The 20,888-nt window shown below is 55.0% G+C and overlaps 2 protein-coding genes across 3 annotated transcripts; one reads left to right on the top strand and one right to left on the bottom strand.

Annotated features, from left to right (window-relative positions):
• Positions 1-15: 15 nt before the first annotated feature.
• Positions 16-15,620, bottom strand: STK11IP (serine/threonine kinase 11 interacting protein). 2 transcript variants are annotated; one of them, XM_038585863.1, is made up of 25 exons: positions 15,558-15,620; positions 15,304-15,389; positions 12,413-12,618; positions 12,161-12,235; positions 11,793-11,888; positions 11,314-11,421; positions 11,127-11,198; positions 9,739-9,865; positions 9,384-9,487; positions 9,164-9,259; positions 8,917-8,958; positions 8,579-8,725; positions 8,306-8,390; positions 7,434-7,763; positions 7,055-7,260; positions 6,602-6,718; positions 6,325-6,502; positions 3,769-3,999; positions 3,548-3,651; positions 2,570-2,667; positions 2,299-2,477; positions 1,991-2,159; positions 1,715-1,785; positions 996-1,243; positions 16-413 (listed from the first exon to the last, which is right to left on the bottom strand). In XM_038585863.1, exons 2-25 carry the CDS (start codon positions 15,362-15,364, stop codon positions 264-266), a joined length of 3,300 nt encoding a protein of 1,099 aa, XP_038441791.1. In that variant the 5' UTR covers positions 15,365-15,389; positions 15,558-15,620; the 3' UTR covers positions 16-263. The 2 variants fall into 2 exon arrangements, with proteins under 2 accessions (XP_038441791.1, XP_038441792.1); XM_038585864.1 differs by having other exon boundaries at positions 1,991-2,072.
• A 1,932-nt stretch (positions 15,621-17,552) lies between these two features.
• On the top strand, positions 17,553-18,022 carry LOC610725 (ATP synthase F(0) complex subunit C1, mitochondrial-like). The gene is given in 2 exon segments (XM_038585865.1): positions 17,553-17,637; positions 17,640-18,022. Coding segments are annotated over 2 exon segments (405 nt in total). The 5' UTR covers positions 17,553-17,567; the 3' UTR covers positions 17,975-18,022.
• Positions 18,023-20,888: the final 2,866 nt, after the last annotated feature.

The following is a 20,888-nucleotide window of genomic DNA, read 5'->3' as shown; positions in this document are numbered from 1 at the left end:
ATGGATGTACCCCCGTGGCATCCGGAATGGAAGCAATTTTATTGATACCTGAGACAAAGTGCAAGAGAAACATTCCTACCAACCACGGAGCCTGCCCCTTGGGGCCAACCGGGCCAAGCGACTCCTCTCACCCTGCCCGTGTGCCCTGGGTCACCGGGGCCTCACTGACGAGCCCCCAAGGCTGCCAAAGTCCGCAGAAGGGGTCCGAGGAGGGAGCATCTGCAGCCACGGCTCCCGAGGCAGGCGGGGTGGGCACAGAAGCCTCACCGGTCAAGATCTAGAGTCTCTTGGGTCACAGTCCGGAGTCCGATGGAAAACAACTCCTCCCAGGGCTCCCGAATCCAGGCCAGCAGTGCCGTCAGTTGCTCTGGACACACGACACGAAGCGCCCAGAAACTCTCCAGCCGGGACACCTGGCAGAGCGGGCGTAGGTGAGCTGAGGCTAGGGGGCCCTTCCTGCCCCTGAGCCTGTCAGTCCTCAGAAAACCCGACTTGGAGCTGCTTAATCAGAACACCTACTGAAGAACCCCCACGGCTTCAGTCTTGTTTCGTTAAACCACTGCCCACTCCCAGCCCTGTTTTCCAGAACTTACGTTCTGGAGTCAATTCCAAGGATGCAGTTCAATTCCTGGATCTACCCTTTGTGACCCAGACACACTGGTTAATTGCCTCTGAGCCTCAGTTTCTCCATCCGTCCTAAGCCTAACGACAGCACCTCTTCCCACGGAAGCTCGGGAAGATCAGAGGGCTGGCTCCCTCTGAACAAATGCGGACTCCAAGCAGCAGCCAGTGCGTCACGAAAGGTGTCCCTCAACACAAGGCAGGATCCAGGCCCGGAAGCTTCCGCCCCGGAGCTTCCGCCCCCACTGCCAGCCCCGACCCTCTCTACCTGCTGCTCATCCAAACCCAGCGAGCCCCCAGCTCCTTGTGCCCTGCTTCTCCGTGTTCCCCCCACCACGACTGCTCCCCACTCCCCACATCTCTCTCTCACACACCTCATCGTAGAAGACCAGCTTCAGGTCCCCTGGGGCCGTACGATAGAGCAGCACCGAGCTCAAGCTGCTGAGGGGCCACTGCTCCCTGATGCGCACAGAAGGGCCCAGCCCCAAGGGCAGGGACTGCTCAGAGGCTTCACCAGATGCTGCTGGAAGAGTGGGCTCCACCTGGGACCCCACAAGATCCTCCTCTAACAGGTACAGGGTGGACAGAGTCATCATCAGGGACACAGGGCAGGCCTCGGAGCCTAGAGGAAAAGAGGGCGAGGCCCAGAGTAGGAAGCCACAGAGGAGCCCAGAGCCCTGGGGCGGCATCCCGGGACCAGGGCAGGAGCAAACCGCATGCTGCCAAGGTGGTCCACTGGGCAGCCTGTGCCCCTGGAGGCCACAGCTCTCCCTTTTCCAAACTCCAGGCATCTCTAGCCTCCAAAACCTCGAAGACCCAAGACAAAGGGAACCCTACAGCCTCCCGGCCTCCTCTGACCTTTTTCTCTCCAGGTAAAAGAGGGGCAGATGGAGAGGGGCAGGCCCAGCCAATCTGCTCCACTCACAGAAAGCCTGTACCCCGAAGCAACTGAGGACCCAGGAAACCTCCCGGCCCCACTCAGAGAGGCCAGGAGGATGTGGCTGTGAGAGGATGTCCAGATTCTAGAAACTGTACACAGCGGCCCTGGGGGGCCTGCCAGGGGCCAGGGCAGGACAGGGTACAGGAGCCTCACCTTCCACCAGGAACACCCGAAGGTAGAAGAACAGGGGAGGCCTGGAGGAAGAGTCTCTCTCCAGCAACGGCCTGGGGGCGGGAGGGAAGGACTGGTCAGCCAGGGGGTAGGAAATGCTGAGGGGGGCAGGGAGGAGCAACCAGGGCGGGGTCACGTGTGAGGACAGGCAGCCACCCAGGTGCTCAGGGCCCAGCCGTGGCTGCGGCCTGTAGAGAGGCCTGCACTCCGAGCAGCTGTGTGGGCACCAACTGCAGCCTCGACCTCCTATCCACTCACCAGAGGCGGTGCTTCGGGGTCACCTCCTCCTCTGTGGCCCTGACACCGCTCCTCCAGCTGGGGGGCAGAGCCTGCAAGACATCTGGACAGAGCCAGCCAGGGACGGGGAGCTTCAGACGCTCCCTCTCCTCTATCCCAACCTCTCCACCTCTCAAGACCTTTCGTTCTCCTGATTTATAGAGATCAGAAACTTCTACAAGGGACAAGCCTTATCACCTGTCTGTCTCCACTGCGGCTCCCAGACATGGGCAGCCGTGACCCCTCGGCCCCCACCTGCCCGCCCTGCGCCTCCCTTCCCCCTCTTTTACCGGTGAGCTCATCCAGAAAGGCCCGGCAACGCTTGGCATCTCGGGGCAGCAGGATGCAGCTGCCTGCACCGGCAGCCCACTCCAGCCGCAGACTCTGTCCCGCCAGCCCCAGTTCGATGCCACTCAGGTCGTGCAGGGGCACGGCCAGGGCTGGCTGCAACCAGCTGGCTGGAGGCCCACTGTGGAGAGGGAGGGCCGGAGTGGTGGCAACAGGTGAGCGGAGCGAGACCCACGGGGAGCCCTGCCCCGTCCCGTGGCCCTGCTCGCTCACCATATCTCCCCCGTCACTTTCAGCACGTAAAGCCTGTGGTCAGACACCACCACCAGGCACACAGACTCCCCAGAGTGGCCGGCCAGCACCAGCGGCACCTAAGGGGGAGAGGAAGGTGAGGAGAGAGGGGACCCGGGAGCCGGCTGCCGGGCTGAGAGCACAGTCCCCGCGGCCCTCCCCTCCTCCCCGCATCCGGACCTGCAGTCGGCTCACAGGGAACCCGCCGCCTAGCATCGTGCCACTCCGACCCACTCTCCACATTCCCCTGCCTCTGGGGCTCCCGCGGCCCTTGGGATCAGCTCCAAACTCCTTGGCAGACACTTGAGGCTGCCCCCAACCGGCCCTGCCTGCCTCTTCAGCCTTGTCTCAGGGCACCTGCCCCCACCCCACCTCCTGCTGCCCCCAGAGCAACAGGTTCCCCACTAGCCAGCTCCTCTCAGGCCCCACACATGCGCTGCTTCCTTTCCCTGCTCCCCTCCAACCCATCCTTCGACACCTGGATCCCATCTCACATCTGCTCCCCTCAAAGGGGAGGCACTGTCCCTCAGGCTGGGTCCAACGCCTCAGCCTGATTCCAGCACTTTCATCTCTCACAGTCATGGGGTTCTTCACACCAGAGTAGAAGACAGATGGCAAGACTGATTTACTCTGAATCCTTAGTGTCTCGCAAATGCTAGGTGCCCACAGAGACACCAATAACGTTGTCACTTCTAACAGTGACGGGAGGCCCCACGTGAGGGCCTGGCACTGAGCTAGGCAGCTGCCAGACGCCGGTGCGCAGATACCACTGCACCCTGTAAGGCAGGCAGTGCCATCCCTGGTGTAGACTGGCAACAGCAGACTTAGGTACCAAAGGAACGTGTCCAGAGCCACTGCAAGTGACCTCTAGAGTTGAAACCAGGAGCTTCTCGAGCCACTTTCTGACACGGCCTGCTACGGCAGAAACAGTGGGCACTCTGGTGAGCTAGGGGCAAAGACCTTGATGCAGCACTGGAACTCCTCCTGGGCATCGGTGAACACCTCGACATCCAGGAAGAGCCGGAGCCGGTGGTCCACAGAGCGGAGGCCATGGCGCTCAGGGGCTAGGGGCAAGCAGCGGGCCGTCAGGCAGCCCCGGCTACCACAGCACCAGCTCACCTCCCTGGCCGGCCTCCTCCCGCCCCCAGACACCACCTCTGTCTCGTTTCACCTCTACTCACGGGGACTGAGGCTCCAACTGTGGCGATCCTGGGAGACCGGTGCTGGGGACGGGGCCCTGTCAGCCCTGCTGCCGGGGTCACTGTGCCCCGGAGGGTCGGGGACGGCGCTGACCGTCTGCGAGGGCGCTGGCGACTGTTCTCCCTGCCCAGGCTCCCTGCTGGTGGCTCCCAGAGACAGAGCCAGGAGAACCACATGATCACTACCGCAGTGTGGACACACAGCTGGAGATTCTGCAGGGATGAGCACCATCCCTGTGAGCCCCCCCACAGAAGGCCACAGTCCCCCCCCCCCCCAAGCTCATAACACTGCCCGCCCCCTCCTGGACTCACCTTGGCTGCATACACTCCCTGCCATTCCCACCCGCCCCACCTCCTCTGCAGGCCTGCTAACCCACCGCTCTCCAACCCAGTGAGGGAGGAACCAACCCAGACCATGGCCCACAACCTCCTCAAAATAACACCCCACCTTCTGATTTCAGGCCTTTGCAAAGAGGACCAACCTCAGCCAGGCCCTGCGCTGGCCCCTCCCACAGCCTCGGGCTGTCATGTGCTCTGAGGTTCCACCAGCGACATCTGAAAGCCCCAAATCAACAGATCGGGAAGGCAGGGAGCCAGGTGTGGGTCCAATTCCAGGCTCTGTCACTTACTGGTGTCAGCTATCCAATTACAAGTCACCTAAGCTCTCGGAGCCTAGCTCCTCCTCTGGAATGGAGTGATGCCAGTGCCTGTCCTATGGGGTGGTCAGGATGGGTGAACGGTCAGGTAAAGAATAAAGGATGGGGGGGGGGGGCAGGTGGATCCGCAGTGAGAACAAACATTCTTTGAGCAGCTACAGCAGGCACACGCGGGACCCTTTGACAATAGAATCAAAACTCTCTGGGTCCCAATGTGCAAATGAGGAAAACAACCGTCAAAAAACTAACACAACCTAGGGCACATGGGAGGCTCAGTGAGTTGAGCAGATGGCTCTTGGTTCTGGCTCATCTGCAGTCATGACCTTGGGGTCATAGGATCAGCCCTCCATCAGGCCCTTCGCCCAGCAGGGAGTCTGCTTGAGACTCCTTCCCTCTCCTTCCCACTCTGCTCCCTGCTCATGCACACCTGCTCTCCTACTCTCTCAAAATAAATTAAAAAAAAAAAAAAAAAACTGGAGCACCTGGGTGGCTGTCAGTTAAGTGTCTGCCTTTGGCTCAGGTCATGATCTCCGGGTCCTGGGATCGAGCCTAGCGTCTGGCTCCCTGCTCAGCTAGGAGTCTGCTTGTCCCTCTCCCACTGCCCCTCACCCTGCTTGTGCTCTCACTCTCCTTAATACATAAAATCTTAAAGAAAAAAAAAATCGACACCTCCTGCCCTCGACTGTCCAGTTGAGGCTAGCAGCAGCAGCTACCATTTACACAGGACCTTTGTTTTGTGCTGATACTGTGCCTGGTGTCCTTTTATCACATTTAAATCTCCTAACGAGGGATCCCTGGGTGGCTCAGCGGTTTAGCACCTGCCTTCAGCCCAGGGTATGAGCCTGGAGTCCCGGGATGGAGTCCCACATCGGGCTCCCTGCATGGAGCCTGCTTCTCCCTCTGCCTGTGTCTCTGCCTCTTTCTCCCTCTCTCTGTGTCTCTCATGAATAAATAAAATCTTTTAAAAAATAAATAAATAAATCTCCTAACAGTATGGAGGGCAAGTTCACTCTCTTCTCTATTCAGATGAGGTAACCGAGGCTCAAACAGAAGAACATAGCACAGGGGAACATTCAATAATAATGACCCCCGAAGGTTCAGAACTCAGGGGCCACGTGACCCCACGCGGTACAGGGAGGTCTTGGAGGGGATGGGGCTGTTTCCACCGCACACCTGGTGCCACCGCAGAGGTTCAGGGTGGGGGATGGAGAGGGGCCTATTTGCTCAAAATTTTAGTCCTGTCCAGCTGCTGCCAAGCAGCCAAACCAGCTAGTAAGTCACATGTTTCAACACAGACAGCATCAAGAATATCTCTTTTCTGTTTTATATCTACAAAGACGTTGCTTCCTGACTGATCCATGGTAGAAAACTCTCTCGCTTTAAGGAAGAGCATGTGAAGAGATGCCATGAGGCACCCCTCGATCTCAAGTAGCCAACAAGGTCAGTCCAGGCAGGACAACCTCAGCCAACCTCCAAAACATCTTATTCAACAGCCAAACATGCTCTGGGGACAGCACTACACCCACGCTGTGGTGAGGGCTAAGGAGCTTTTATGAAGTTTCTAAGTATCAGCCCAGAAAAAGTGGAAAAAGCCTGCAAGTTATGAAAAAATAGTGAGTACGTTTCAACAATTACGGAGATTGCGTTTCCTGACTTTTAGAGAGAAAAAAAGGATAAAATTTCTTCTTTCACTTGGATTTTTTTTTTTTTTTTAATGTATCCGGCAGACAGTTTCATTTCTCCTCCAGACAGAAGAACTGGTGCCCACTCCTTCCTTCCCGGGGGCTCCCCCTCCACATTCCCTTCCTTGAAGCCACGGTCTCTGAAACGGGTGAGGGGGGGAGGCTTGTGTGCAGGAAGGTCAAGGGCAAGGTACGTGTACCTGTCTCCTGGAACAGAGGCCTCCAGCCTTCCTCACTGTCCAACCCCAACCTGGGCTCCTCTGGCTTGAACTCCTGGCCACAGCGGAGACACTGGAGTCTGCCCCGCAGCGGGTCTCTTGCTTCCCCAAGCTGACGCTGAGCCGTGGTGGCTGCTGGGGTCAACACAGCAAGCAGCTCCTGAAACAGGGTGGGCCGGAAGAGGCTGTGAGCAACGGACCCCGGCCCTCGGCCTTCCAGTCTTCCCCCAGCCTCCTGGGCCTCACTTGAGGCGGTTACCTGGAGAGCTGCATGGGCGTCGGGCTCTAGCACCACATAGCGACGCAGCTGCCGGTCAGGGCAAATGTAGGAGAAACGAAGAACGAGGACAGGGGCCCCGGGGAGGGGATCTGAGCCCTGCACACACAGAGGGGGACCAGGCAGGAAACAGAAGGGAGAGATTGGAGGCATCTGGGTTATACTGACAGCGTGCAAGAAAATCAGCTCCGGACGTCGTGAAAATGTGCCTGCTGACATCCACACTCTAGCTCAGCGGCCCAACCCCTCAGTCCAGCCTTCCAGGCCGTCTGGGGCCACGTCTTGGACCCCACAGCTCTGCTGCGCTGCTCCAAGTGTCCATGAGAGGCTGGGGAGACTCGCCACTCAGTGCCTGGCACCTAGCACCCAGCTGTCCCAGTCGGATCCTGCAGGGAGCCCAGCACCCTTGCCAGGACCCCGGACACCGCCGCTCACCTCGAGCGCTGCCCGCCTCTCGGTCTGAGGCTCAGGCTCCACCTCAGCCGTTTCCAGGCTCTGGAGCTCAAGGCGGGCCAGGGTCTGAGCTGCTTGGAGTTCCACCTCAAATAGGTGGCTGGAGGTGACCCGGAGAAAGCATTCCCTGCCCCGCACACCGTCCGGCCCCTCCAGGGGACACACCAACATGGGGCGACACAGCTCCACTGCGGAGACCAGGAGAGCAATCCTGTGAGAGGGACAGGTCTCCGCAACTTCTGGCCCTCCCTCCAGAAGGGGTCAACCCCCACCAAGCCTGGTCTTCCCAACTCTCCCAGATGTACCAGCAGCACCTGGCCCAGTCTCCCTGGCAGCTGCCAAGCGAGCGCTCACCGCTCACCTTCCACTTCATCGGGCTCCTGCTCCTCCTCGTCCTCCTTTCCTTCTTCCTCTTTCCCCTGCTCCTCCAGCCCCCCTTCCTCCTGGAGCTCCGGCTCTGGCCTGACCTCCTCCGCCGTTTCCTGCGGGGACTCCTTCTCTGGGGGCGGAGGTCCGGGCACAGACCCTGGGCTCAGGGGCAGCGTGCTGAGGGCAGGGGTCTTGGAGGACGTGGCCACAACAGGGGTCCCAGACGCCCCCAGGTGATTCCTGTACTGCAGCCAGTCACAGCCGAACCGTTCCCGGAAGCTGTTCAAGAGTTCCAGCTCCCGGTGCTGCTGCACAAACCGCCCTGGGCCAGTGGGGAGCGGACCGCTTAGTGAGCCTGCAGCCTCCCCATGACCCCCAACGACCCCAGCCTCTCTTCCCACTGCTCCTCGAGGTGAAGTGATGTAATGGGGGGATCACAGGGAGACCAAAGGCTGCTCCTCAGCAGCGTGTCCCAAAGCGTGCCCCAGGGAACACCGTGCTCAGGGCTGGTGGGAACCATGCAGTACATGCTGCTGAGGAAGGGATTCGGGATACCTGGGAGTGTACAGGGGTCCTGGGATGTCCCGGAGGGAGCACGCCTAGTTAACGCTGGTCAGCCCAGCTTTCATCAAGTGACCCTTCCACATCCCCCACAATTCACGTTCCTTGAAAAACCCTTTGGAAAATGCTGCCCAGGGGCAGTCTCTTCTTTCCTTAAACTAGAAGGACTGAGGCCCTCTATAGCGCCCTGCTCCACTGCAGCGCTCAGAGACTGGTGCAGGACAGAGGGCAGGACTGACGCAGGACGAGGGCAGGACAGAGGGCAGGACGGAGGGCAGGGCAGCCGGGCCACAGCACACTTACCAGCCGGGGAGGGATCCAGAGTCCGGGGCTCTGGGTCTGTATCACTGGGTTCTGAGATACTTGCCCGCCTCACACGGACCCGGCTCTGAAGGTGGACACAGGACCAACGCTCTCTGAGAGCCAGGGCCCCCCACCCCGCCGTCCATCGCCACACACCCACCCTTACCCAGAAAAACCCCCACAGGCAAGGAGGTGGCCTCTCTCTTCCCAGCCCATCCATAACCCAGGACCCCCATAAAAGGCCCCAACCCCAGGCACAGAGACGCTCTTTACCTTGACCTTCCGGTGAGGCGGCTGGGCCACAATGCCCCCAGAGGAGATGCTGTCACTCAGGTCAGGGCCACCTGAGGTTTCGACAGTACTCCCAGCTGGCCCATGCAGAGGTGTGGCCGAGGAGCCAAGCCCCGAGGACGTGGAGGTCTGGCGTGTGACAACAGGAAGGAGGGTGAGGTGGGAGCCAGAGGTGCACCTCTGCCCACTGGGCGAGCCAACGGAGGGGCCTACTGTGTAGCTGCCCAGAAGGAACCCCTACCCAGGGGCCCCCTCCCCTTTCCTGTCCTCCCAAGTGGATTCGGATGGCCTCCTCCTGCCGGTGCTCCCAGCACACTAACCTGAAAGTCGGTCACTGACAAGACTTTCCCATCAAGGAGGAACTAAGCAAAGACAGGGGGAAGGGGCCGTGTTGGTGGTGCAATGCCTGCTGCCCACCCAGGGGGCCCTGCCGGCCATGCAGGGACCCATGGGCTCAGCTAGGGGCCCAGGGCCGAGGCCTCCCTCCCCTGGGATCGGGTGGTGAGAGGATGGGGAGGAGGACAGGCAGGAAAGGGAGAGCAGAGTGGGCAGGAGAAGACTGCTCACGCCAGTTGCAGCATCCCTGGCCCGGGGTGACAAGTACTGGGCGGTGGCCGCTCGGTGCGCAGGGTGGAACCACAAAGGGTTCCCTTCCAGGTAGAGCTGACGGGCAGGAAGAGGAGACTGAGACGGGCCTCAGGCCTCCCTGTGTGAGGAAGGGCACGAACCCAACCAGCCTGGGAGGGAGGGAGAGGCGCAAAGCTGGCTGCCAGCTCGGAGCGCTCACCTTGCGGAGCTCAGCCAGCAGCCACAGTGGCGCCAGCTCCCGGTGTCCTTCTAGTAGGTTGTATGCCAAGTCCAAGTGCCGAAGGTTCTTCAGCTGCTCCAGGCCTGGGGCAGAGGCGAGAAGGGAGGAAGGACATGTGTTGCAGGGGGAGGCAGGGTGCTGGGGGAGCATAGAGCAGAAAGACGAGCCTGGGCACCCCAGACCTACCCACAGGCCCACATTAGGCTCTGGATGCACACGGGACCCAGGGACCCAGGCCACCCTGAGTCTCACACCGCCCCTACACCCCTACATGTTTGCCCCACCCTCCCCCACTCCCCAGCCCTCCACCTTCCTCCCCATGCTCTGCACTCACCCTGCAGGCTCCGGAGTTCATTGCCTCGCAGTATCAGGGTCCCCAGAGCCACCCCCGAGGGTCCCACTCTCGGCACTAAACGCAGGTGGTTATAAGAGATGTCCAGATGGTAGAGCTCAGACAAGTCCTGAGAAGGAGTGGTGATGAAGGTTCTCTCCTTGACCAGACCCTAGCTGGGCTCCTCTGAGCCTTCTCTTCGAGTAGGCCTCAACCCTGGTCTATAAAGACTGCACACTTGCACCACAAATGAGTTCTCGGGTCCTCCACCCCACCCCCTACCAACGTTAACAGGGCTGAACAAATACCAGCATAGTTCCTAATAGCTCAAGGTCACATCCTTGGGAAGACAACTCCAGCTCCCTTACCTTCCCTCCTAGGAAAACCCAAGGCTGCCAGGAGAATTTAGTTTGGTCCAATCAACAGCTGAAGACAGAGCCCCTGTCTCCCAGCCTAGGTGGGAAGGTAGGCGGCCAACTCCGGCAAGCCTGAACCCCGACAGATTTCACGTGGACCAACAACCCCCCATCCTGCTTTTTGTAAATTTCCACTTCCTTGACTTCAGAGGAAACAGACTAGTTTGGTCAAGGAGAGATTCTGCTCAAGCCTCTGCCTTCTCCCTCACTCTCCCTTTAAAATGCCCAGTAATCTCTGCACAAATCAAATTTAAGTTCAGTTCATGCTGAAGTTTATCTCAAATTAGAATGTTTTACTACTGATTACACAGCATGATAGCTTATTACCACCGCAGTGGTGTATTATGGATTAAAATCTGTCCTCACCACATTAACTACTGTCTAACTTTTTTTTTTAATTTTTTCATTCATGAGAGGGAGAGAGAGAGAGAGAGAGAGGCAGAGACACAGGCAGAGGGAGAAGCAAGCTCCACGCATGGAGCCCGACGTGGGACTCGATCCCAGGTCTCCAGGATCACACCCTGGGCTGAAGGCAGGCACTAAACTACTGAGCCACCCGGGGATCCCCTACTGTCCAATTTTGTCTCTGAGCATGAGACTTGGGAGAAGCTTCTCCACCATCATCCCCAAGCTACCTTTCCTGAGCTAGATGCAGGGCTATGTAACATCACACAACCTCCCGGAGCACTTTAATACTATAAAAGCAGGTCCTCCTATGATTTCTGCTTGACAAATTAAGAAACTTGGAGGCTGGTTATCCCAAGTCACACAAGGATTAGGAGCTGAGATCTGAACACTGGCTTCTCCTATGCCACGGCCTGAATTCCCAAAGAGTACTGCCTCCAGGGTGAGCCCAACCTGGGGGATGGTGTGGGACAGGAGTAAGGTGGGAGCAAAACCCGGCCAGGAGAGTCGGAGCAGAATGATCACAGACCCACGTGGTGCCAGCCCCCCAAGCAGCCTGCTCAGACTCACCATCAGGAAGCCCTCGCAATCCTGGACTTGATTGTGACTCAGATTCAGGAAGCGGAGAGCTGACAAGAGACGCTGGGGGGAGAGGGGGGAGCAGCAAAGAATCAGACACCTTCAGGCAGCCAGCTGGCCCTCCTCCCTAAGGGCCCTCCCTCTTTCCCCCAAGCCCCCTTCCCTCGGAGGCACTCACCAGGGAGCTGTCTAAGGAAGTCAGTGCATTGTAGCTGAAGTTGGCAGAGACCAGAGCCAGCCAGGGCAGGGCAGAGCAGAGGTCACCGCCGCAGGCTGAGAGGAGTTCCTGAGACAGGGTGCTCCATTACATCCGCTGTCCCCTCCTCCCTGCTCCAAGGCCATGCTGTCCCCTAGCCATTCACTTGTTCTTTATATACTAAGCTTGGTCTGGAGAGATGGATGGACAACAAGCCCAGGGCCCTGCCCCCAGGAGTTTGTTGTGGAAGAATGGGGACCTGGACATGAGAATACTGAGTACAAGACGGGAGGTGGGACCATCAACACCCATAGGAACATGGTGCTGCCACGGGAGCACAGCAGAGGGGCAAGGACACTGTCCGCAGGGAAGCGGGGAAGGCTGCGAAGAAGGGGAACAGCAGAGCTTGGTTCTCTGTGTCCCCAGAACAGGGATCCAGGCCCAGCCCTTATCTTCCTTACCTCTAGGGCCTGGATGCTCCTGCTGCAAATCAGGGTCTCCAGCTGCGAGTAGATGCCACAGAGGCCCCGGAGGCAGTGAAGAGGGACACCTCGGAGCTGAGGTGGAGGAAGGGAGGGAGGCTGGGAGACACTTTCACAAAAGGCAGAGGCTTCATCCCACTTCCCTCTTTTTACAGGGAGGGAAAAGGTGACAAATCCAACTATGGTTCAGGGAAGCATTAAATGCACGAGATGAATGGTGCGTCACTGCAGAGCAGTGGGCACGCTCAGGCCTGGCCTGCCCACCAAAGGGGGCCGTCTCTTTCCCCATTCCCAAAAGGTTGCCTCAAATTGGGTTTTGTGTGCCAGCATCCCCCAACACACCGTACCTCCAGCTGCCGAAGGGACTTGAAGGGAAAAATCTTGATGGGCCCTGGAAGCCCAGAACCAGGGACGTGTACCAGCTAAAAGAAAACACTTCTGTCACCGAGGCCAGCACAACTCCCCTTCCTGGGCCCCTCCTCCTCCACACAGGCACCTACAGCTCCCACATCTTCTGGATCTGGGCCCTGCAGACTTCATGTGCCCAGGCCCCCTGCCCCCACACCCCCAAGCATCCTACTCCATTCCCAGCGCAGGACCTTGAGTGAAAGAGTTTTCTGCAGCACATCGAAGAGGAACTGAAGCTGGAGGATGACAGGGGAGTCGGCGGGGTGAGAGGGCAGAGCCACAAAGCCTGTCTGGCCAGGGCTCCATGGCCCCAGGTGCAACTCAAATACATGGTTCAGCTGCTGCAGGGTGGCAGTCAACAGGCTCAGCGTGCTACAGCCAGACAGGACCACATCGCCTGCAGGGAAAGGGGCAGACAGGGAGGAGGACATAACAAAGGGCTCTTTCCCTTTATTCTGAGACTCTGTGACCACAGGATACACCCAGTCCCCTCCACATTGTAGATCTTCCACTGCCAGGGTCATCCCATCTCCTCCCGGCTCACAAGTCTTGGGCAGCTCCCCTCTGTCTCCACAAAAAGTCTTAACTCTCCAGCCTGATGATATGACTTTGCATTCACTACATCCAACCAACTTTTCCAAATTTTCTTTCACCATCTGCTCAAGAGAGTCTGGTCTACTCAAAGAGCTGGGAATACAGTCAATTTGATTCACAGAGGCCTTATTTTCTGACACATTCCCTTCCACTCTGCCCAGCTTGAGACCTTCCTCCTCTAGGCAAGAGTCTCAATGCGTAGCACTGCTGCCCTTTTACACTATCATCACTCACTTTACATAAAAGCCAGTTGAGCGTTTCATCTTTTTTTTTTTTAAGTAAACTCTACACACAATATAGGGCTCAAACCCACAATCCCCGAGATTAAGAGTCACATGCTCCACTGCTGATCCGGCCAGACGGCCCATATCTTTGATCTTTACTTCTTTTTCTGATTGCAAGAGTAACACGAGCACTTAGAGAAACTTTCAAACCATCCCAAAATGCATGCCAGAGAAAAAATAACCGCTCATTATAAAATGGGTATTATTCTCAATCTCCATGTTAAAACAGCTCTCTCTAATGAGATTGTCATCCTTGAGGACATCTTTCATTCACCTTGGTATCCATCACTGCACCTTCAAAAGTACAACCACGAGGTAGGCAGGGAGAAATATTTTTCTACTTTAAAAACAAAAACAAAAACATGATAGAGTTGAAAGATGTTGCAGAAATATTACAGAGAGATAACCTAGATTCCTCACCTGGTTTCCACTAACGTTTACATTTTATGTAGATGTGGTACAATATCAAAGTCAGCAATCTGATGCTGCTACGCACATACAGTTCTATGCCACTTTTGTTGTTTGGTATGGATCCCTGTAACCAACATCACAACCAAGATACAAAACTATTCCATTCCATCACCATAAAAATCCCTCTCTTGCCATCTCTTATAGTCAGACAGACACACACACACACACACCAATCATCCCTAACCCCTGGAGCACCAGGCCAGATTGGTGCCAAACAAACTGGTAAATCCTGCAGCGTTACATGAAAGACGTTCCAGGTACTAGACACCAGGGACAGATGTGGACAGGGTTCAAAGACTCTTCCCACCCTCAAAGAGCCTCCTGGCGTGGAAGAGATAATAAAACATGTACACAGTTGGCAAAACAAGCCAGAGGGGCACCTGGGTGGCTCAGTGGTTGAGCATCTGCCTTTGGCTCAGGTCATGACCCCAGGGTTCCAGGACCAAGTCCTGCATCGGGCTCCCCACAGGGAGCCTGCTTCTCCCTCTGCCTGTGTCTCTGCCTCTCTCTCTGTGTCTCTCATGAACAAATAAATAAAATCTTTGGCGGGGGGGGGGGGGGGGGCGCAAACCAGAAAGTACAACTGCTCTAAAGAGAGATTCCACAGACCCCACCAACGGGAGTACTGGGTACAACGTGCGGGGAGGCAGCTAACAGGAATCAGGTGGGAGGCCGCAGACCACTCCATTACCTCATTTAAACGTCACCGAATGTCCTGAAGAGAAGCACCACTGACCACCTCTTAAAGAGATGGAAACCGGGGTCTTGGAGAACAATACTCAGTAAGATTGAGATTATAATCTTACTCAGTAAGATTATGGTAGCAAGTTGCTATTTCTGTCTTATCTCAAAGCCAAGCTTTAAAAAAGTAAAAAATGAATCTTTTTTAAAAAGCCAAAGCTTGGGGATCCCTGGGTGGCGCAGCGGTTTAGCGCCTGCCTTTGGCCCAGGGCGCGATCCTGGAGACCCGGGATCGAATCCCACGTCGGGCTCCCGGTGCATGGAGCCTGCTTCTCCCTCTGCCTATGTCTTTGCCTCTCTCTCTCTCTCTCTCTCTCTGTGTAACTATCATAAATTAAAAAAAAAAAAAAAGCCAAAGCTTGTTCTATCACACTAACGTCAACCACAGTGACCAACCAGCGTGGCTCCGCCGCGCCCAGCACCGAGACAACTTGGAGAAACCACAGCTACCAGGGTCCAGCCTCTACTCATTCCGCAAACACCGCCCCAAATGCTCTCTGGGGATTAACATTAAACCCCACAACCACCTTTTGAGTCTAAGTGCGATCGTTATGCCGTTTCCCCGCCGAGGAAGACTGAAGCTCAGAAAACTTAACAACGTCACCACGTTTGAAAGAGTCGGGCTCCCGACCCCGGTGAATCTGACTCCCTAACCTCGTGCACTGAGCGCCCTGCCCCGCAGCAGTGGTGATGCCTGGCCCTGGTCTCCAGAGACCCGCAGCCAAGTAAAGCTCGCTGTTCTCTGGAAGCATCAGAGGGTGCGGCACCGGAGCGGGGTCCCGAAGGACGGCTGGTGTGCAGCGTCACTCACCGGAGAATATACTCCGGAACCGTAAAAAAAAAAAAAAAAAAAAAAAAAAAAATGCATAGACGCCCGAACCGTCGTGACCTTGAAGAGCTGTAAGTCCACGATTCCCAAGACGGGGGCGCCCCTGGAAGGCAGGGCGCGCCCGCACCGCGCTCCAGCCCCAGCTCGCCGGGGACGCACTCACCCGACTCCCGCAGCAGCCCCGCGAGCCGCCACACCAGGGAGTCCCGCTGGGCCGTCGTCATGGCCACGGGACGCCGGGGGCGGGGCCTGGGAAAAGAGGAAGCGGAAGAGCCTCAGGTGGCTGGTCGTACCAAAAGCCCAGGGTGTCCGCGCAAACCGAGGCCTCGCGCGGAGAAAGAAGCAAGGAAGAAAGCGGGGAAGAGCGTCCCCCCGGGTTCCCTTTCGAGAAGCGAAGGCCAGGACACCCGGACCGACCTCCCGGGCGCTCCTCCCACCAGTTGTGCAGCCCGGCGCTTATCAATAAGGGCGGAAGTCCCGCCCCGGAAGGAAGGAGGGCCGGCGGGACGGCCGGAAAGCGCGCCTGCGCCGCCGGAAGCCACGCCCCAAGTCGTGCGGACGCGCCTGACGGGGGCGGTCCCTCCGCCATCGCAACGGCCCGCAGCGGGGCCCCGCCGTCCAAGCCCCGCCCCCAGCCCCAGCCACGCCCCCGCCGTCCAAGCCACGCCCCCAGCCCCAGCCACGCCCCCGCCGTCCAAGCCACGCCCCCGCCCCAGCTCCCGGACTGGGGGTCTTTTAACGGAACTGGCTTCTCAAGGAGAATTGGGTTTTGTGGGGGTTTTTTTATTTTTTTAAGATTTTATTTATTTATTCATAGACACAGAGAGAGAGGCAGAGGGAGAAGCAGGCTCCACGCAGGGAGCCCGACGCGGGCCTCGATCCGGGGTCTCCAGGATCAGGCCCTGGGCTGCAGGCGGCGCTAGACCGCTGGGGCCACCCGGGCTGCCTGTGGTTGTTTTTTTTTTTTTTTTTTTTTTTTTTGGTTTTTGTTTTAAAGATTGTATTTATTTATTCATCAGAGACACAGAGAGGCAGAGGGAGAGGCAGGCCCCCCGCGGGGACAGTCCATCAGATGCCGCTTGAGGGTGCAATACAGTCTTTATCTCAAGTTGCAGAACTGGAAGGATCTTTTTTTTTTTTTTTTCCTAAAGGCAAAATAATGTGAAACTGCAGGCAGTTGGCGCCCCCGACCACACAGCCGCGCGCCCGTGGCCGCTGTGTGATGGAGCCAGAGCGGAGGGGGCTCAGCTGAGAGCAAGCGCGAGGGCCTGGACCGCTAATCCCAGGGCAGCAGGACGGCCAGTCCCTGCTTCTGGGTCACCCGGACTAAGGAGCAGGGTGTCTGTGCCGTCACTGCCAACGGGCCCTCCTAGGGGAGAAGGGGCAGATTGTCTGGAGATCCCGGACACTCTCTGGTCTCCCCAGCCCGCAGACTCTCAGAATTGCTCCACTCCTATGCATGGCCTCTTTAGCCAGATTCGCTCTACTGTCGCTTTGCTTCCCAGAAATGTGAAAAGTGGAACAAAGAGAGCAGCAAGGAAAGCTGCAAACTCTGGGAGAGGAAAAACATCTCCCAGAGAAGCAGCCCCAGGAGACCAAGCAGTCCTAGTTTCCAGGCCCTCTTGCGGGGCCCACTCCCCCTTCTGCCTTCAGGCTGCAGAGGAGGCCTTGGCCACCTTCCAAAGAATTCCCACCCAACTTTTTTTGTTGTTGTTTGCCTCAAAAAGTACAGAGTGTACCTCTGTAAATTGTTACCATAAGAACCTCGACTAAGACAAAAACTTTTCTTGAAAACTGAAGTCTGAAATGGAAAAATAAAAAATCCCATTCACAGAAACAAAGTGTGTATATAGATACCTGGAACATTTTTAGAAATATGCCAGAAATATGTGAAGAAAACCAGAGAACTTTAAGGACATTAAAAATGACCTAAATGAATGAAAAGTCAACATGTTCCTGATGAGATTTGACATTATAAGGATGTCAGTTTAATGCGATTTTCATCAAAATCCCAATGGGGAGCTTTTGGAACTTGACAAGTTGATTATGAAATTCTTCTGGAAGACTCACATAAGCACAGCCAAAACATTTTGAGGAAAAAAAAAAAAAAAAAAGAATAAGAGGCACTAATAGGGGGCCTTGCCCTAACAGTAGCAAAATGTCCTGTAAAGAAAGCAGCAGGAAGGGGCACCTGGTGGTTTAGTTGATTAAGTGTCTGCCTTTGGCTCAGGTCATAATCCTGGGGTCCTGGGATGGAGGCCCATATAGGGCTCTCTGCTCAGCAGGGAGCCCACTTCTCCCTCTGCCCCTCTCCCTGTTCATGTTTGCGCTCTCTCTCTCTCTCTCTCTCTCTCTCTCTCTCTCTGAAATAAACTCTTTAAAAAATTAAAAATGGAGACGTAGAGCTAAAGCCGGGAGACTGAGAAAATGCAGACCACCGGGGCATTACTCATTCCTCCGGCTCTCATCCGCTGCTGTACCAGGAATCTAATCAGGCCTTTGCCTCCTTCTTGAGTAGGCCAGAGATCCCATCTAAACAGCCATCCTACAGCAGCTCCCCACTCCAGGTGGCCCGACGGGAGTTTCAGACCAGTGTTGTCTCCGGGGACATTGACACAGCAGCCAAGTTTATTGGCGCTGGGGCTGCCACAGTTGGTGTGGCTGGTTCAGGGGCTGGTATTGGGACAGTGTTTGGCAGCTTGATCATTGGCTATGCCAGGAACCCGTCTCTCAAGCAGCAGCTCTTCTCCTATGCCATTCTGGGCTTTGCCCTGTCTGAGGCCATGGGGCTCTTCTGTTTGATGGTCGCCTTCCTCATCCTCTTTGCCATGTGAAGCTCTGTGAGGGTCACCTACCCATCCCTGCTGCTTCGACTTTAGTCCATGCCTGGTGCTGGAATGTGTTAAGCTTTACCATTAAACACAATGTTTCTCTAAAAAAATTTTTTTTTAATTTAAAAATTAAAAATTAAGAATTTAGGGACACCCGGGTGGCTTAACAGTTACGCGCCTGCCCTCAGCCCAGGGCCTGATCCTAGAGACCCGGAATGGAGTCCCACATTGGGCTCCCTGCGTGGAGCCTACTTCTCCCTCTGCCTGCATCTCTGCCTCTCTCTCTCCTTGTATCTCTCACGAATAAATAAAATCTTTTTAAAATTTTATTTAATTTAAAAATTTGTTTAAAAAAGAAAGGAAGCAACAGTAACCAAAGCAGCATGATACTGACAAAGAGGCAGACAAAAATGGGTAGATCAATTGAGCAGGAATAACCATGATTACATGGATTTTTTTTTTTTTTTTGCTATATGTGATAAATTAACTTTAATGATCTAACTAATAAGTTGTTCAATAGTTTGAGGACAATGAGCTGTCCAACCAGAGAAAGGGAAGTTTCTTCTCTCCTGGCATGCACATTAAGTTCCAAAAGGATTAAACAGTTAGACAGGGGTACCTGGGTGGCTCCATCGGTTGAGTGTCCAACTCTTGCTTTCACCTAGGGTCATGGTTTTAGGATTCTGAGATCAAGCCCCACATCAGGCTCCAAGCTCAGTGCAGAGTCTGCTTGAGATTCTCTTTCTCTCTCTGCCCCTTCTCCCACTCCCTCTCACTCACTCTCTCTTAAAAAAATAATTAAAAAGTTAAGTTAAAAAAATTAAATCTAATGACTAAAGTTTGAAGTACAGGGATGCCTGGGTGGCTCAGTGGTGAAGTGTCTGCCTTTGGCTCAGGTCATGATCCCGGGGTCCAGGGATCGAATCCTGCATCAGGTTCCCCATGGGGAGCCTGCTTCTTCTGCCTATGTCTCTGCCTCTCTGTGTGTCTCTCATAAATAAATTTTAAAATCTTTAAAAATAAAGTTTGAAGTTCAAATTCACTACTTAAACAGATAATATCTGTGTTAAAAAGGCATGCAATGCATTTCAAAAAAAACTCTTTAGAAAGTCACACATATCACCTACTATCACATAATTTTATAATACTGTGAATGAAATAGTGTTTCTCAAAGAAATGCTGTGATATCATGCTCTTAACTTATAAACAGTCTTCAGAGTTTTATTCCTCAAGAATAACACTCCTCCTAAAATCAGAAATGCTCAGCTGCACCTTCCAGGCATATGACTAAAATCTCCCTGGATCTGGTACTGGGAAGGTACAGCTTAGCCACCTCAGGTTTCATTGCCGTGTTAATTTTCATGAGAGAAGTGAATGGTAAGCAGCTGCCACTGGTAGCACTCATGACACCTTTAATTTCCCTGGGGTGGCCTCTGCAAAATGCTTGTGATCAAAGGGATGAGGTAAGGTGAGCTGGTTACTAGCTTAGGCAGCAGGGGTGGAGTTCTAGAAGGGAGGAAAGAGTCTTCATACAAGAATGACAAAGTCAGGGGCGCCTGGGTGGCTCCATTGGTCGAGTGTCTGATGCTCAGCTCGGGTCCTGTTCTCGGGGCTGTAAGATCCAGCACCTTCCTCGGCCCCATGCTCGACAGGGAGTCTGCTTCAGACTTTCTCCCTCTCCCTCTGCTCCCCACTGGTGCGCTCTGTCTCACTCTCTCTCTCTCTTTCTGCCTCTCTCTCTAAAATAAATGAATAAAACCTTTAAAAGAGGGGCGGGGGTGCCTGGCTGGCTCAGTCGGTTAAGCCTCTGCATTCAGCTCAGTCATGATCCCAGGCTCCTGGGATTGAGCCCTCCATCAGGCTCCCTGCTCAGTGGGGAATCTGTTTCTCCCTCTCCCTCTGCCCCTCCCCTCCAATTGTGTATGATCTCTCTCTCCCTCTCTCAAATAAATAAATTTTTTTTTTTAAATTCACACACTAGGGCTGCCTAGGTGGTGGCTCAGCGGTTAAGCATCTGCCTTTGGCTCAGTGCATGATCCTGGAGTCCCAGGATCGAGTCCCACATCAGGCTCCCTGCATGGCACCTGCTTCTTCCTCTGCCTGTGTCTCTGCCTCTCTCTCTCTCTGTGTCATGAATAAATAAAATCTTAAAAAAAATAAAAATAAAAAATTGACACACTTAAGATGAACACTGGATGTTATACTATATATTGGCAAAGTGAATTTGAATTTTTAAAATTGTAAAATTAATTTTTTTTTAATTGACAAAGTCAGCTACCAGAGAATACAGACCTCAGAGTCCTGGTCCTGCTTGCTTCTGACCCTTGAAGCATGCAGGCCCCTAGACTCTTGCCCACACGGGAACAGAAGTAACGGTTCCTTGTTAGGACCTGAGCCATTGTCCTAGATATGGACCTCACTGCTGTGGGGCTCCAGCCTCCTGCAGCAGATCAGACGATGGAGACCTCAGGATTCCTCCAAAATGAAAATTTCGCACTTGAAACTGAGTTGTGGGTAGGGAGGGTGAAACTGGACGATCTTTCTTTCTTTCTTCTTTCTTTCTTTCTTTCTTTCTTTCTTTCTTTCTTTCTTTCTTTCTTTCTTTTTTTTTTTTCCGTTTAAAGGATTCTATTTATTTACTCATGAGAGACACACAGAGAGAGAGAGGCAGAGACAGGCAGAGAGATAAGCAGGCTCCATGTAGGAAGCCGGACGTGGGACTCAACACCAGGATCACTCCCTGAGTCAAAGGCAGACGCTCAACTGCTGAGGCACCCAGGTGTCCCTGCTTGTTTCATTAACTAGGTATCTCCATGGCATGGGAAGGGGGGCAGATGGAGAGAATGAGGAGGTGTGAATATCACCTACAAAACCAGAATTGTGGTGAGGGTTTGTGCTGGAGGGGCGGCCGTGCGCC

This window comes from Canis lupus, chromosome 37 (assembly GCF_011100685.1).
Source record: "Canis lupus familiaris isolate Mischka breed German Shepherd chromosome 37, alternate assembly UU_Cfam_GSD_1.0, whole genome shotgun sequence".
In the NCBI taxonomy this organism is placed as follows: domain Eukaryota; kingdom Metazoa; phylum Chordata; class Mammalia; order Carnivora; family Canidae; genus Canis; species Canis lupus.
The sequence above is the reverse complement of the archived record's forward strand: the minus strand, read 5'-3'. Positions and strand labels throughout refer to the sequence as shown.

Excerpts from the sequence above, each read along its gene's own strand:
- STK11IP (XM_038585863.1), bottom strand. The coding sequence starts at position 15,364 with ATGACGACGGCCCAGCGGGACTCCCTGGTGTGGCGGCTCGCGGGGCTG. Across the intron at positions 11,422-11,792 it reads GGAGCATCCAGGCCCTAGAG|GAACTCCTCTCAGCCTGCGG; the intron begins GTAAGGAAGATA and ends ACCCTGTCTCAG. Across the intron at positions 2,478-2,569 it reads AAAGTGACGGGGGAGATATG|TGGGCCTCCAGCCAGCTGGT; the intron begins GTGAGCGAGCAG and ends CCCTCTCCACAG.